At 38.1% G+C, this 16,174-nt stretch overlaps 1 protein-coding gene across 1 annotated transcript in view; it reads left to right on the top strand.

Annotated features, from left to right (window-relative positions):
• The window catches only part of ARHGAP15 (Rho GTPase activating protein 15), a 320,887-nt gene that overhangs the window by 46,520 nt on the left and 258,193 nt on the right, over nt 1-16,174 (top strand). The window contains exons 3-6 of the mRNA XM_054636450.2: nt 252-326; nt 3,492-3,553; nt 4,902-4,989; nt 11,419-11,508. Coding sequence (XP_054492425.1) covers nt 252-326; nt 3,492-3,553; nt 4,902-4,989; nt 11,419-11,508 — 315 coding nt within the window. The remainder of the gene's footprint in view (nt 1-251; nt 327-3,491; nt 3,554-4,901; nt 4,990-11,418; nt 11,509-16,174) is intronic.

Below are 16,174 nucleotides of genomic sequence, written 5' to 3' on the forward strand. Positions count from 1 at the left end.
ATCAGCTGATTAATTTTGAGGTAAATTTGCCCATGTGACATCACCAAGAAACACATTTATACCAGAGTTTTATACCATAGTATATCAGCTGCACATTTTAAGTACCCAGGGCTCAGAGGAACACCTGAAAGAAACCCCAGTCCTCCACCCAATGCACGCTGTGTGTGCCCTGTAATTAAATGTGTTGGTCCACCTTTACCTGCATGGGATCAAATCCTGTCTGAATGTAAATATTTCTTCTTCTTTTTCAGATAAACCGTCACAGAAGAAATCTTTCCCAACACAACTTGACAATTGCAGACATCATCAGTACCCAGGAACCCCCGGTAAGGAATTGCTCTGTAGAGCTGATAAATCACTCTGGTTATTTATTGATAATGTAAATTTTGCACTTGCTTTACTAAAGCAAGTGAGGATTTGGATGCCTCAAGATGTAAAGGAACGTGAGGGACTTTGGTTGATCAATAAAAAGAATGATGTTAGCAGGTGCCAAGTCATTTACATGGCTTGACTTTGCTGTTGGTTCTGTTGAACCTGACTGGGGTTTCATCTGTGCTAATATTTGACATAAAGGAATGTGATGAAGGCTTTGTCCTCTCTTTGACCTTATTAAGGTGTTTTTAATATTATTATTCATTTGTATAAGAAATATTATAGTGAAATTAAAAACAATAAATTCTTGACATTAGAAGAATCTAGGGGGAATGAGAAACAGATGCTTTTCTGCTAAAATAAAATGAATATGCAAATACAGATTAATTAAAGAAAGTTTGGTATCAGCAGTACTGTTACTTACACAAACGTTTCAGGATTAGGTACGTTCAGAAGGTTTGAATTCTACTCAAGAAAATTATAAAACCTGTATGTGATACAGTGATAATTATGTTTCCTTATAGTTTCTAACAATATTAACCCATGACAATGAGAGTCTTTTTATTTCTTATTTAGAAACTCAAATATTTACAATATGTACTCTCATCTGTACTATTCTTCTAAAGACAATTTAAAAACAAATCAACACAAACTCCACAAAATTATTCCATTTTCCTATTTCTGTGCTAATTCTTCAGGGCATTTTGGGTCATTTTATCAACCTTCACATGTTGAAAAGGTGCAGGAAGGGCAGCAGCTCAACAAAAGATGATGATATTTATTGAGACAGAAGCAGAATGTATCATTAGGATATATTTGGAATTCTTTTCAGTCCAATATCATCCATTTGCAGAGGTATTGCAAGTTGATCCTGAGCTGTCCTAGAAGTGTTTTCTTGAAAAAAAAGTAGCTTAGAAAAGGGGATATTAACAGATGTTAAACAAGGGGAATGCAGCACCCCAAATAAAAATAATAAAAATATTGGGGTCATCCTAGATATATTTTTCTTTGACTTTTGAGTAGTTTTTTTCATAATTCCATGCATGCCCTTTATATTAATTACAGAGAAAACTGTGCACCTTATCAATTAGAGGAGGCCATGCTGATTTTAAGTACAGCACCTGTACTAACTCAATTAAAGCAATGTGTGTGAAAGGAGTTTTCTTAGCACTGAGAGGGCTCATATTAACTGCTGCTCTTGTAGCTTTTTACTGTTCAGTTCTGAGCCATTTAATTTATAGCAAATGGTGGATTTGAGCTATGTAATTTAAGTCAGGATATTTTATACACTCTATATTTGTTAGTGGATTTGATATCCTGGTTGAAGACAATTATAAGGAAAATATGACTGAGCAGAAGCATTTTCATCTGGAAGCATCCAGTTCTTAACTTCCCAAGATTGACAACAAAGGTGATTCAGATCTGATGTTGAAAAATAATATTTTCCTTTAGTCCTGGATTGGTTAAGATAGCAGTTTGGGAAAGTGGTTGGTAAACTTTGAAAACATGAGATTTTGGGTCTGATTCAGAGGAGCAGTCAACAGCTTGAATGGCTGGCCAATGCTCCTCCCAGTTTCTGTTTCCAGATGGATAGAAATATTAAAAAGAATAACTTTTCTCATATGATGTTTGGCATCTCTGGCCCTGGCCAATGACCAGAAGTTTTATACCACAAAAGAGAAGCATTAGAAGGGGAAGAAAAATATCAAAAATGTAAAGTAAGGGGGGGGGGGGGAAATATATGAAGTAGGTGGAGATGGGGATTAAACCTTATTTTAGCTCTCCTGGTTCACCCATCCATCACTAGATAAATAGTGGCATAACTCTGCACAATAATCCCTGCACACTTTCTCTCTGGGTTTTCTGTGGTAATGATATGCATGACAGGAATTTACATGAGATAAGTACAAATTACAGATGAAGCTCACACTGATCCTCCTGCACCCACTTGAGAATGTCATTTAAATCACTGTCCAAGGGCCTACAGGCCTTTCCATAGGTACAAACTGGTATCTACACAGTATATGTGTCATTACATGTTGTATATCAACCACAGCCAAAATCTGGGGAAATTGTGAAACATACTACACTGTTAAAATAATGCTGTTTTGTACAATCAAAATAACAGACATGTTTGATTTAAAAATCCTTATATTGCCTCTTAAAGCATGTTTTATTGCTATTTAATGGCTTTGCAGACAGCAAAATTCTATTGAAATTGTTATGAAATTGCCTTGTGATGCAATTTACTACAAAGACCATGTGGAGTTTCTAATATCCAAGTCGGGCACTGGCTCAGTAGTGTTTGAAAGCAAAACCAGACTCAGTCTTAATCACAATTTTGTTTCTTTTTCCCATTACTGACACAGTTGAGACATCTTTAGTTGATGAGACCTGATGAGATGGAAGGTCATCGGGTTTGGCTGAAAAACGGTCATCTTGCTTTGTTTGTTTTTAGCTTTTTAGTATAAATTTATATAGACAAGAATAACCCCTATCCCAGCTCTAAAATGAGATATTTCAGCTGATCAGAGAGCCAAGGGTCTGCAAGGGGGTCTGGCTTAAGGAAGGTGTTCAGAGAGGTGTAGGAGCACAAATTGAAATGAAAAAAAAAAAAACCAACAACAAAAGACCAGGCCTAAGTCTTGCTTCTAATACACCAAAACTCAAGCAGTGTTGGAACCCAAAAATCAAGGGTTGCATTCCCATATAGAATCCTCAGTGTGCTGTAAAGAAACACAGTATATAAAATGATATTTTAATGTCATTTGCCTGCAATGCATTTAAAATTCTCTTTTACTCATAGCTAGAAACTTTGTTCACACTTACATAAAATTATTCTAAATAAATAGAAAAAAATAAAGTAAAATAAAACTTTATTGGGTTTTTATCGCAGTTAATTTTGTGTAGTAGTTGACTTTAAGAGTTGTTTTAATATTGTCTGCAAATATTCAAAAGAATGGAACATATCAGAAAAAAGAGGTGATTAAACTGAGAATTAGTGGTAAGATCCCCCACACTAGAGAATCTGGATGCAGACTCCTATGCACATATTAAGTGGTTTTATTCAGCTCAGTAAATAATATGGTTATGACCTCCTTTTTTTTCCTTTCTTGCAGGTAGTGACGAAGGAAGGATATCTTCTGAAAGCAAAAATAGCAGATGGTGGCAAGAAATTAAGGTATAACATGGGAGTGTGACAGAACCTAAAAGGGATCCAAGAGAGCTGGAGAGGGACTTTGGACAAGGGCCTGGAATGACAGGAAAAGAGGGAATGGCTTCAAACTGACAGAGAGTGGGGTGGGATGGGATATTAGGAAGAACTTCTTGCCTGTGAGGGAGGTGAGGCTCTGGCATAGGTTGCCCAGAGAAGCTGTGGATGCCCCATTCTATCCATAAATGGGGTCATTTGGTATAAATTGGTACTGGATTTAAGATGTAGTCCAAGATATATTACCATTGAGTTCCTTGGTAATCCATATTCATCCAGCCTATCCAACTCATAACAAAGTTTGTTTAAATCTGCACATAGCACGCTTGACCACTTACACCTTTGTGCACTTACAAGACCTCTTTAAAATTGAAAGAAAAAATAGAGAAAAATAATGAAGGTCTGAAGTGGAGCTTACCAATAGACAACTCATATTCACCATGAGGCAGATCAATAGTGGGTTTATGAGCTTTCCTGTAACATCAGTTGTACTGACCCCTAAATTCAAAAGTTAAACTTGAACTGTTGATCTAAAAATAGCTTTTTATCAGATCAGATTTATGATTATGTAGTGGTTTGAAAGCTGTTATAGGTAACATATATAATAGCATTTTCCTCTGAGTTGAATATCATGATTTTCTGTCTCAAGGGTCATTCTTTCACATGTCCATGTGTATTTTTAATTCTTCCTAGCCCCAGCAGTTTGTCAGTTCTCTAAGTCTGTACCATGAACTCCTGATATTAAATGGTTACTCAAACCTTGCTCAGATATTTTTTTATCTTCCTTGCACTCGTGTAAACTTTTAATTTAGGGAAAGGAGACAGCATTTGGGACCTTTCAAAATAGACCTGTTACTGAGCTCTGTGTAGTCAGATCAACATTTTTCCTTCTCAGTTTTATTTTAAGTATTAGGTACCAGAAGGGCACCAGCTATTTCGGAGTCCTCTTCTTGTGAACTTTGAGCATGTGTGAATAATCCCACTGTTTTCATTTGACACCATGGCAAAAAAGAAACACAAATGGGCTTCAAAATGTGAATGAGGAGAAAGAAGCCCTTCAAGCTTTGATAGGTTACATTTTGGGTATAATTAGGGTGGTGCAACTCCATCAATGTTGATGGAAGTTTGTTGACAATGTTGACTTTAGACCATTTTTGTTTCTGACATGTATATATTAATATGTATTATGTTTCAATAATTAAAATCCATGTCTAGAAATTAAATATATTTTACCTCCTACTTGAATGCCTCACAGATTTCTTTTTTTTCTTTTTCCTTGTTTTTTTGTTTGTGTTTTTTTTTTAATATTCTTTGTAAGGAAAAATTGGTCCACCTCCTGGATTGTTCTTACTTCTCGGAAAATGGAATTCTACAAAGAGTCCAAGCAGCCGGCAATGGCCAACCTGGTAGGCAATCCAATATCCTCAGTCTCCTGGTAACTATTATTTCAATATAAAAAAGTTTGGTGTTTACAGAAGACAAATTTAGACTGAGCTGGCGACTTCAAAGGTTTGAAAGCAGCTGAAGGAAAAATGCCTTGATAAACTCTTAATCAGATGTAGTGTGTGTGAAGAAATAGGACACAGCATGTCCTTTATTAAGAGGTGCATTTCGAGAGTAATTGCAAAGTGAGACAAATGGTGAGTGACTACCCAGTAATGTGAAGGTAACACTTTAAATTAAGGTGCCACTTATAAATGCTTTATTCTTATTTATGAAAATGATCACTAAATGCAGCTACTTCTTCAAATAATGTATTATAAAGTATGTTATAAAATGCATTAGTAATAAATGCTGAACAGATGATGCGATGAGAATCTGTTGCAAAGGATATTGTGAGGCGTAAATTGTATTAAACCATGCATGTGCATCTTTAATACATGAATTTAAGTTGTTATCTACCATCCTATAAAGTGGTTTATACATTAATAAATAATAATAAATTATTTATAAGCGGCACCTTAATATAGGGTGTTACCAAAGCAGAAAACATTATAAGTTAGCAAAGTGATTTTTTATCGCAGTATAAATGTGACATCCACCATATCCCGCTAACCTCCCTGAATATTTCTACGACTCCATCTAATGCAGCTAATGCAATTTCTGTAGCCTGTAGTTACTACAAAGTGAAATTTGCAGTACCTTTTTATTGTGCCCCGAGGAAAGGCCACCGATCTCCATTGGGCACACGCGACAGCTCCGCTGCGCGAGCGGTAGCGGCGCGCGTCCCCTCGGTGCTGGGCACAGCCAAACCTCAGCGTGAGCAGCAAAAGGGAAATTTGGTGGCTCTGTGACACTGTGGGCAGTGAAGGGACAGATTTGACAAAGCCCTGTTGTGAAAGGCTCTCAAGGCCTGATCGAACCTGCCAAATCTCATTGGCTTGATGGGTGGCCGCAAAGGTGCTCTCTTTGGCAGGAGTCACAAACAATAAGTTATTTTTCCTGTGGCAGGTGATGCAGACCACTCTTCTATAAATCCTAGCTCTATCAATGCCACCTGTCATAAAATCTGCCTTGAAGAGCACCTTTTCATGCCATATATTTTTTGAGATTTGTAGAAAAAGAAACCCAGAACTAAGATATGAAACAATACAAACAAGTAAAGGGTGAAATCTGGCACTTTCTGCTTGTGTTTGTGCTAGTCCAGCTGGAAAATACAACTTCTCTACAGCCATGAAAACAGAAAAGCTTATTATTTTTTTTTCAGAATCACCTGTTTTCCTTAAAGTTGACTTTTATATTATTAGGAAAAGAAAAATGTCTAAGGTGAACTTATTAGAACTATTCTTATAATTTACTAAGTGTCTTGCACCCCTCTCTGCTACCTCTTCCCTCTCTTTGCAAGTTGTTACCCAAATTTCAGGAGATAAATGAACTGGTGGAAATTTAACACACAGGAGGCTTGATTTTGCTCTGAGACTCCTCAACATGGTTAAAATCCCCATTAGCTCTTTAGGGATTTGGATACTAAACTAGACCAGCCTGGAGAATGGGGTTTTTGGCCCATATCTCAAATGATTTAACTAAAAAAGCGATGGTGGTTTATGAAACAGGACCTTCTGAGAGGTCAGTCCCTTTCCCTGAAGCCTCAGTCACCACCAGTGCTCATTTTATCAGTGAGATAAAATCTCCTGTGTTAGGAAGAACACAGACATATTGAACCTGTATTTTTCTCATTCTGGGGAGGGCAAAACAATGTTGGTGGTTTTTTTTTGTTTTATTCCATGCTAGATTTGAATGCTGGGACTGTGAACTCAATGTTCACTAGGTGAGAAAAATCTGTTAAAGTTACATTTTCTGTCTGTTGCATAAAACTTAAATGCAACAGTAAATAAACAAATTAGGTAAAGCTTGAAAACAACAAGAGCTGTCAGTGTTCATAATCTTATAACTCAATTTCCTAAACTCAAATTTTGCATGTCAAAAAAAGCTAAACTGCCGTGCTTATCTCATCTGATAAAGTAAATGCAGTGCTTATTTCCTTTGTGAACCACTTAACCAGATATAATTTTAATACTGGAAAGGGACTAATACAAAAAAAAAAAAGGATTCATTAGAAGTCATTTGTCTACTGATTTTTATTTTATTTTTCCAGTTTTTGTTTACTTTGGAAAAGGGGGAACTCAACCATTAATTAAGTAATGTAAGAGAAGCTGTGTTCATCCACAATAGTATGAATTATAACAAAGCATTTTTATTGTTAGCAGGAAAATGATGTGACTTACCAAAAAGATTAAAGTTCCTTTGTATTCTAAAGATATTAATTCATTAATTATTAATTATTAAATACTGTACTTGGAGCAAAAATTTAGAATAAGACAGCATCATTAAAAGAGGAATGATATTTCACAAAACAAAGGCAGCAGGAGAGAGAGAAATGAGAGCACTTCTAATACCTCTTTTCATGACAATGGGACTAAATAGCATTTAGAGGTGATCTAAAATTCTATTTGTCTGAATCTTTAGTAATGTTTTAATCAAATCAATGGCAATATCCAAAAGGTTTTGCTGTTCCTGTGTATGACTGTAGGTGCAGGACTCACTGTGGCAACTTTGCTGTTGCTCTGCATGGAGAGGACTGGGATCCATTGCTTTGCTTTCTGGTGAAGTTGGTGGCAAAATCTGGAGTTATTGGAAGTAATAGAGCACAGCAATTAAAGCACACAGAGGAGAGATTCAGAAAATGAGATTGTTTACAAATACTACTGAAAATGCAAGTTTGCATCCCATGTAGCTAAATCATTAGCTCTTGTTGCTGCCTTGATTTTTTTGTGGTCCTGGCTTTAATACACTTTTCTTTTGTTTGTTTGTTTTTTGTTTAACCGTTCTTATGAATTTGACTAGCTCTTTATTTTAAATTAAGGACACTGTGATCTAAATGAATCACAGCTCCATTCTTCCTTAACAGCATTTAATTCTATCATCAGTTGGTCTTTCTGACCAAGAAAATGTAGTCAGTTTATTCCCTCAGATAGTTTATTCAACTGAGGTTATTTTAACCTCAGGTTATTAGCCCATCTGCAAAGTAATTTAGTGAGTGAAAATGCTGCTGAAATCCATATTCATGTTTAGGAAGATTTCATCTTAGCAGACACTTGTATCAATTTACAGCATAACCCCCTGCAACAACATTGATATAACATAATTGCTCTGACTGCAGAGCACAAAGCAAGGACGTGGAGAGCTCAGGCTTCCCAGTCACCTTAACTTGCTCTCTCCCAGGGTCTCTGGGTGTTGCATAACCTGGGAAGCCAGCTCTGTAGCAGGGAAATTTTTAGGCCAAAATTAATGTACATTCCTTGTACATTTTCTGGAGTTCTGAGGGGTTTCAGTGGGTGCTCCCCAAGCATGCAGCAGAACAGTGATGGGCAGTTTCAGGCTCAATGGCTCTGAAAAGGGAGCTGGGGGTGCCCAGCCTGGAGAGGAGGAGACTCAGGGGTGCCCTCATCACTCTCTGCAGCTCCCTCAAAAGTGCCTGTGCTCAGCTGGGGCTGGGCTCTTTCTCCAGCAGCACTGACATACCCAGAGCACACAGCCTCAAGCTGCACCAAGGGAAATCCAGGTCGGATAGCAGGGAAAAGTTTTTTTATGGAAAGAGTGATAAAGTTCTGGAATGGCTGCCCGGGGAGGTGGTGGAGTCCCCATGCCTGGGTGTGTTTAACAAAGCCTGGATGTGGCACTGGGTGCCAGGGTTCAGTTGAGGTGTTGGGGCTGGGTTGGAATCGATGTTCTTGAAGGTCTCTTCCAACCTGGTCATTCTGTGAACCCTGTGAATGATTTAGCATGAAGTTTTCATCAGAAGCTTCACATTTTATGCCATACTCATGAGTTCATAGACACATTGTGGTCAGAACTGATAAATTCTCCAAAGGATAAGTTTTCATAGAATCAGAGTTTGGGTTGGAAGAAACCTTAAAGATCATTTTGTTCCACTTCCCTGCTGTGGGGAGCGAAACCTTCCACTAGACCAGGTTGCTCAATTCATATTTATTTCCCCCAGAGAAAGAGACTGACTCAAATAATTATTGCACATAGCAGAAACCTCTTCATCTTTCCCACACCACAAGCCTGCATCCCATCCTTTCTGGAGAGGGAGATGCACATGCTTGTACTTTTCTTCTGCTTATTACAAAATCAGAGCTGTAAACAAACTCCCGAGTACAGCAACAGCAGCAAAATTACCCTGTGTGTTCATTGGTGCACAGAAGAGTCCAGCTTCTGCTGTTGCATATATTTTTGTACAATAAATTTAAATAGAAATTAGAGATACTACAGAGTTCACTATTCCATCTTCCTTCCTCTCTAGGCTTTTGTTTTTTCTGCCTTCAGTGTTTCACGACAGTTTTCCTGAGGAAAATATTCTGTAGCCCAGTAATGTTCACTATCAAAAAACTATTTCTGTTTCTTTGTCTACATGTTAATCTCCTCTTTTCATCTCAATGTGTTTTCAAAATTTCTCAACTCTTTCTGCTGGTAGAATAAAGCTGCCCCTCTTTGTGAAAGTATTTTCCAACTCAAACTATCCATGTGGGTAATCTTTTTTTCAAAGAGAGGAAGATTGCCCACTTTGAGAAGCCTGTCTTGTGTGTTCCTGATGGGTTGCAGAACTGCCTGTGTGGTGCAGATCTGGGCATTGCATGGAGTTCTGGAGATGATCTAAGCCTCATAGCCCTATTTATAAAAGTACTGGAATATTGAGAACTCATTCATTTCATCCACAATTTGAATATTTATTTGCATTAATATATCGGTGCTTGGGGTTTTTTTCCAACTTAATAATTTTTGCCATGCAAATATTAGTTGATTAAATTTCTCAATATTTTTTTTGCAAAATCAAGTCTCAATGCTGCAGTTTTGATCTGCTATTAAAAAATTGGAAAGACTAAACTCTTGTCAGAGGCCAGGCAGGAAATTTGAGGCAGAGGTGGGGAAAAAGAAATCCAAGTTCTTCTCTTCAGTGGTTTAACCACAAGAACATCCTTCTGTTTTGAAGAGTATATTTCTTCTATTAAAAAAAATTAATAATATTTTAAAAAAAGGAACAAAGGCACACAGGACTGTCAGTTTCAGTGGAGCTTAACCATTGTGGTTTTATGGTTTGGCAAATGGAGAACATAATTGCAATCCCAGTACTGAAAACTTCCAGATACTAGGCCTGCAAATCACTTGACTAGGATCGCTTTGCTTCTTTTAACCTAAATAGGTTCTCTTCCTCCCATCTCAAAGGCATCCTGGAGAACTCACATATTTTAGCCTTTAATAACAACATCAGAGAAATCCAGTGAGTAGTTTTTGGAAAGCTGACTCTGTGGCTGGTGCTGGACTGGCCACTCTTAACTCTATAAAGTCTGTTTTGTGTCATCACTAATGACATTTTTAGGGTAACAATGGCTTACGAGCAGCAGAGAAAACAGTTGCATCAAGCTGATTAATTAAATTATGTGGATATCACTCCATCCCCTACCCAAAAGGGAGTTAGTGGTGCTTTTTTACTTTAACAGTAGTATTTTTACTGCTGAGTAGGATGTACAGCAACCCAATCTACAAAGCCTACTCTGAACTACAGGGGCTTTGCCAGAACTGCTGCACAGGCAGAGTCCCTGGAGAAGGAGCTTCGATGGCAAATGAGGATTATTGTGCTTTGCACCAACTCCCAGCAACGTAAATGATACAGGCAAACAAATCTGCTCTTTGAATTGCTTGCATCCATATGGAGGAGCAGGGGAGGCAGAGCTGTGTCACTCCAGGATGCGTGGACTGACACTGAGAAGTATCAGCCCTTGTGCTGAGCTCTTTCTGGGTGTGTCACACATGCCCTCGAAGCCTTTTCTTCTTTTTTTAGGAGCAAGAAATGATAATTTGTTTGGAGAAAGGAGATAGCTTCTCTTAGAGATACGATGTATGTTCTTGTCTAATTTCTGTCCTTTCCAGTTGCATCAGTTTAAATTTGCATTTGGAAAACCCACAAAATTTTTCCTTTAAACTCAATGACTCTTCAAGAGGTTTGGCAAAGTAAGCATTGAAAATAGCTGGTCCATGTGTCTGCATTTGTGTTTTGATCTACTATATGTTACACTAAACTCTTTTTTAAACTATTTAATTGTTTTTAAAATTATGTTCTAATATAAGAACCTTACTTCTGAACTAAGACACCCCAAGAGTGGTTATTTAACAATACCAGGGTTTATAATGAGCTCTTTTCAGTAATACCAGCAGCTGTGCTACAACAACCTGTCACTTTAACTTGATCTATTCTTGTTTTATCTGATAACTGTCCCCATTTGTGAAAAGTCAGGCCATATTCATGTTGATTTTTTTTTTCTTTTCCTTTCCAGAAGCCGGGATATAAACCTGAGTGTGTGGATTTGTGTGGTGCTCGCATTGAGTGGACCTCAGAGAAATCCAGCAAAAAGAATGTCTTTCAGGTAAGAGGCAAAGCATTCCACTGCTCATTTGTGTCTGAACTCTGAAGAGGTAGGCTTTATTTCCTTGGTTTTAATAACTAGATCCTGATTTAACACAGCATTTTTCTTACCAGTAAAGGAGTGTAACACTTTATCCAGCATCGGTTTACTATTTTTCTAAGAGAAGGATTTCTGATGACTGAGTCTCCTAAACACTTGAGAACCTGTTGATTTATTGATTAATGCTCTATATTCAATTTGTTTTTAAAACTTAGTAGGTAATTGCTTTGGGTTCAGGCCTAGAATCTTGACCTAGAGGACTTCCATAAACACAACTTCTTCAAACTGCTTATACAAGCACGGCTCCAGCGCAGTGCGGTTTCTCTGTTTATTTTTATTGCTGCTCAGGGTCCTCAGACGGTGATGACCCAGGTTCACTTCTGCAAGGGGAAGGGAGGATTTTTAAAAGCTTGCCTCTGTCAGGGCCAGCAGAGAAGGACATGTATTTCTCACAGGACTATTCTTCATTGATGGAAAATAATATTATTTAATTCCTTCGTCCAAATCCCATTGAATTGAAAGGGAGGATCAAGGCCCAAGAAGATGAAAGGAGGGGAAAAGCATTACTGCAAGGTTAACATTCCAGGATCTAGGGGCTAAAATAGTTTATTGCAACATCTTCAGGTTTTGGACATAATCCAGCTCCCATGAATATCAGTAGAAAGGATTTGTTGTCTTTTTCTGTTTCACTAAATGTTGCATCAAGCCACATCAAAATATTATTCTCTATGAGCCAAGTTGCTTCCCAGAGTTCTAACATTAAAAATGTTTAACAATACAAGCAATAAAGTGGGTAGAGATGCAGAAGGGAGCATGTCAGGGTCAAGATCCTGTTAGTTACCAGAGAGTCCTTTGGCATCATGACCAATGAAACATGCTGGAGGAACCAACTGGGTCTGGGTCTGGGATGGAAGGAAAAAAAAGCCACTACACATAAAAAAAACCCCTAAGGGCCTGTACATGGCTTCTAAAAAAGAAATCTCTTTGGGTCAGCTGTGTGTTACAGAGGCTTTTTCAAGGTTTATTTTTCTAGACATCTTTCTAAAGCACATGCAATATTTAGAAATATTCTTCTTTTCCAAGACAGCAAGACTTATGCTTCTATACCCCCCACATCTTTCAGGTTGTCTTGAGACAACACTTGGGGCTTTGTCATTTCCTAGGTATTTTTAGAATAAATATTTTGGTTTTTGCTGTCAATCTTCAGCTTTTTCACTTGGAATGTGATTAAGTATAACCTTAGCCTTCACTCCTGCAACCCCCTGAGCACACTGACAGGTCTTCTGAGCTTCTAGGGTTTATTTCTCATTTTCCAGTGAGCAAAATTCCCGTTTGGAAATGCATTTCAGTGATTCATTTGAGCTAATACATTTCCAAAGTAAAGACAAACGAAGCTCTGTTATTGATTTACCAAACTGGTTCTACGAGGGCTCTGCAATGCATTTTCTTCTCACTTCTGTTCGTGTGAGGTGTAACTGAATCAGAATAATGTGAGAAAGGAAACTCATGCACTACTGTTTGAACCCATTAAAATGTGTCTTCATCAAGCCAATAAGTGAGTGGGAGAGACATTAAGAAGTAAAAGCATGGGAGGAAGGACATATGTTAAGACACATTTTGAAAAGGGATGGAGCATTGTTTAGACAGAGAGCTACAAGAAGATTGTGCCAGATGGTAAGAGCGAAAGAGGAGAAGGCTTTGGCACCAGTAGTGGTGACATTTTGGGAAAGGAAGGGACTGAACAAGACTGGTGCTACATGAGCAGATAGAGTGGGAAGGGGACTGCAGAGGGAGCGAAGATGTGTGAGATAGTCTGGAGGGAATCCAAGGCCAGTTGGAAAGCAGAGAGGTCAGTTGGTACCTGGAAACTGAATATTTCAGGAAACACTTCTGATCTACTTATTCCTCGTGGGTGGGAATAAAATTGATAGTGTGTGTCTACTTATTCATAGGTTTGTTCAAATGAAAACAACATGGGTGGCTTTCTTTAATGCTTTCTTTCTTCTTTTTTTTTTTTTGCAACCTAAATATAGATGCATTGCATTGCTGTTTGATTAAATACATTAGCTGCTTAACTCTGAAGTGATCAGAAATAAGTATAATTATATCTTCAAAGGCCATCAAAACACAGTTGGTGTTTTGTTTCATTACTTTCTAATAAAACCTTCTTTTCTCATTCAGTGGTTTCTTTGAGCTAATGTGTTGTATTAGGAGTAGGTACAGAATTTTGAATTTGATTTTGCCAGGGTGCTCAATTTGAGTCCATGAATTATAGATCATAAATGGAAAAAGACGATTGAAATTTTGGATTGAAGAAAAAGAAGGAAATCTTGGATTTAAAATCTAAGCAGATGACAGTTAATGGATAGCAGCAAGAAGATGGAGCATAGGAGTATCATAAAGAAAAACTAATTAGAAACGTGATCGATGCAAGGAGAAATAAAAGAGGGAACTGCGAGTGAATGATATTCGGGCAGGAAGATTTGGGTTTCTGGTCTTGATCATGATGCTTTCAGCAGCGTTACTCCTCTCATTTTAATTGAGCTACTCCCTTTTTAACAGGATAAGTCTGATCTGTCTCACACTATCCAATTTGTGCATGCAATCTATTTCTGTTCTTGATGAACACATTATGTGGGGGTATTTTTTTCCCTCAACTTTTCCGTAACAGTAACTGAAAATATGCACCTCTCATAGACTATAACCTCCTGGCTTCCTTTCATTTATTTTATTGATGGTGTAGCTGGCACCAAGGAAAAGACCTGGTTAGAAGCAGCTTCCCATGGTGTGGGGTGAGGTAGCAGCTTGCAGTGAGACACGGAGCTGTTTGCTCTTGCTGGCTGAGTGATGTGATGCACTAGGTCTTCATCGGAGGAGTGCTGAATAAAAGAAGATTTATGTTCAAATCACATGCTTTAAATTTTTCTGCTAAGTGCTAGTTTGCTCTTTGGTGTTTAGCCTGAAATTTAAAGCACTGAGGATTAAAAGGATTACAACATAATCTTAAATAATCCTAAGTGTCATTTACAGAGAGATGGTTGTAATAACTAAATAAAACCATGTTAAGGGATGGCAGTGTTGTCAGTCAGCAACTGGAACAGAAACAGTGCCTGTGCCACTTTGTTGTTCTCCTCTTGCCTTTTTTTGGCTTAGTTTGATATAGGGTAGGTGTGTTTTGATGTGAGTTATCAAAAAAGAAAATAACTTAATGGGCTGCTTTTCAGTCAGTGTTGATATGGTGTTAGAAACACCAGTAACTAGGGTAATTTGCAGATTTTTTTCCCAATATTCCACATTTCCTACTTTTAGTAAACTTTTCAACTGGGTCTTATTCTTCCCCCAGTTTTACTCATCCTATACTCTAAGCCAAACAGCCTTTTAATTTGAAATTCAGCCCAGACTCCATGGAAGATGTGCTCTTGACCTCTGGATTTTTAATTCTGGGGGTTCATTAGCACAAAGTCCTGTGGTTGTACACTATTTCCTTGAAGAGGTTTTGGGAGATTTCTCTCAGATAATTCAAAAAGGAAAAGGAAAAGTAGGAGAGAGGTGAAAAGCACAAAAAAGGTCGTGAGCAGCATATTTATAAATCGATGAAGCTGCTTTGTTCTCTTAATAGCACCATTCATTTAACTAACAGGCATTTTTTGGTTTCTTTAGTCATAATTTTACCCTGTACACCGAGTTCACTTTTAGGAAGGTTTCATATGAGGAATTTCTGGAGTTCTATGGCTGGGCTCTTGCCACAGATGTGGTGTGATACTGTTTTTTGTTTCAGCACTGCAGCTGTAAGGGGTCACTCAATCCTACACAACTAAGACGTGTATTTTACAAATAGTGAAAGCTGTATAAGACCTACAGTATTCCGCCAGCGAGACAGCTGAAAGTACAACTGCACCTATGTGTAATATGAAAGAATTTATCTTGCAGCTGTTTCATATATAATAACATTTATGGCGCTGATCCTGGGTAACTCCCTTGTCCTTGAAGCTCTCCAGCTTTGTCCAAGCGAGTAATCTGAATGATAAGCTATTTTGTTCTACATACTATAGGATCAGGATAGTGCCTGGATGCCTCCCAGGAATGGTTTAAGTCACTGCTTTTTGCCATGGGAGGGATCATATTTGTTTCCACGATCTCTCCAGAGGAAGCACTGAGAGCGCGACGTGGAGGGGCTTGGGCTGGGATTGGTATTTGGGTTTCTTTGTGTGTTTTTGAACATAAATGCTGCACAGAGGAGGGAAATCTAAAAGAGCCACCTTGCAGGCTTGTGATGGTCTTTATCAGCAGTTGGAGCCTGTTCCCACCCAAATCCCATCCCAGAGTTAGTCCCATTTCCTGAGCCTGAGAGGGCTCTCACTTTCAGCTCTGAGTTGTGCAGGAACCTTTCCTGGCTTTGACTCTCCTATGCATCTGATGGACCTCTTGTGATCTTAAACACCACTTTGTCCACTTGTGGACTTCACTGCTCTGGCTGGGGTTTAATTTCTATCCTAAAGACCTGAATATGTTATTGCCTAATTAAAAGACTTGGCCACATCACACAGTCATTAGGTGGTGTCAGAAAGAGTTTCTTTAAGTAACAAAATTTGGTTTTTAGAAGAACACAAAACCAAAAAATGGTCTT

Source organism: Agelaius phoeniceus, chromosome 7 (assembly GCF_051311805.1).
Source record: "Agelaius phoeniceus isolate bAgePho1 chromosome 7, bAgePho1.hap1, whole genome shotgun sequence".
Lineage (NCBI taxonomy): Eukaryota > Metazoa > Chordata > Aves > Passeriformes > Icteridae > Agelaius > Agelaius phoeniceus.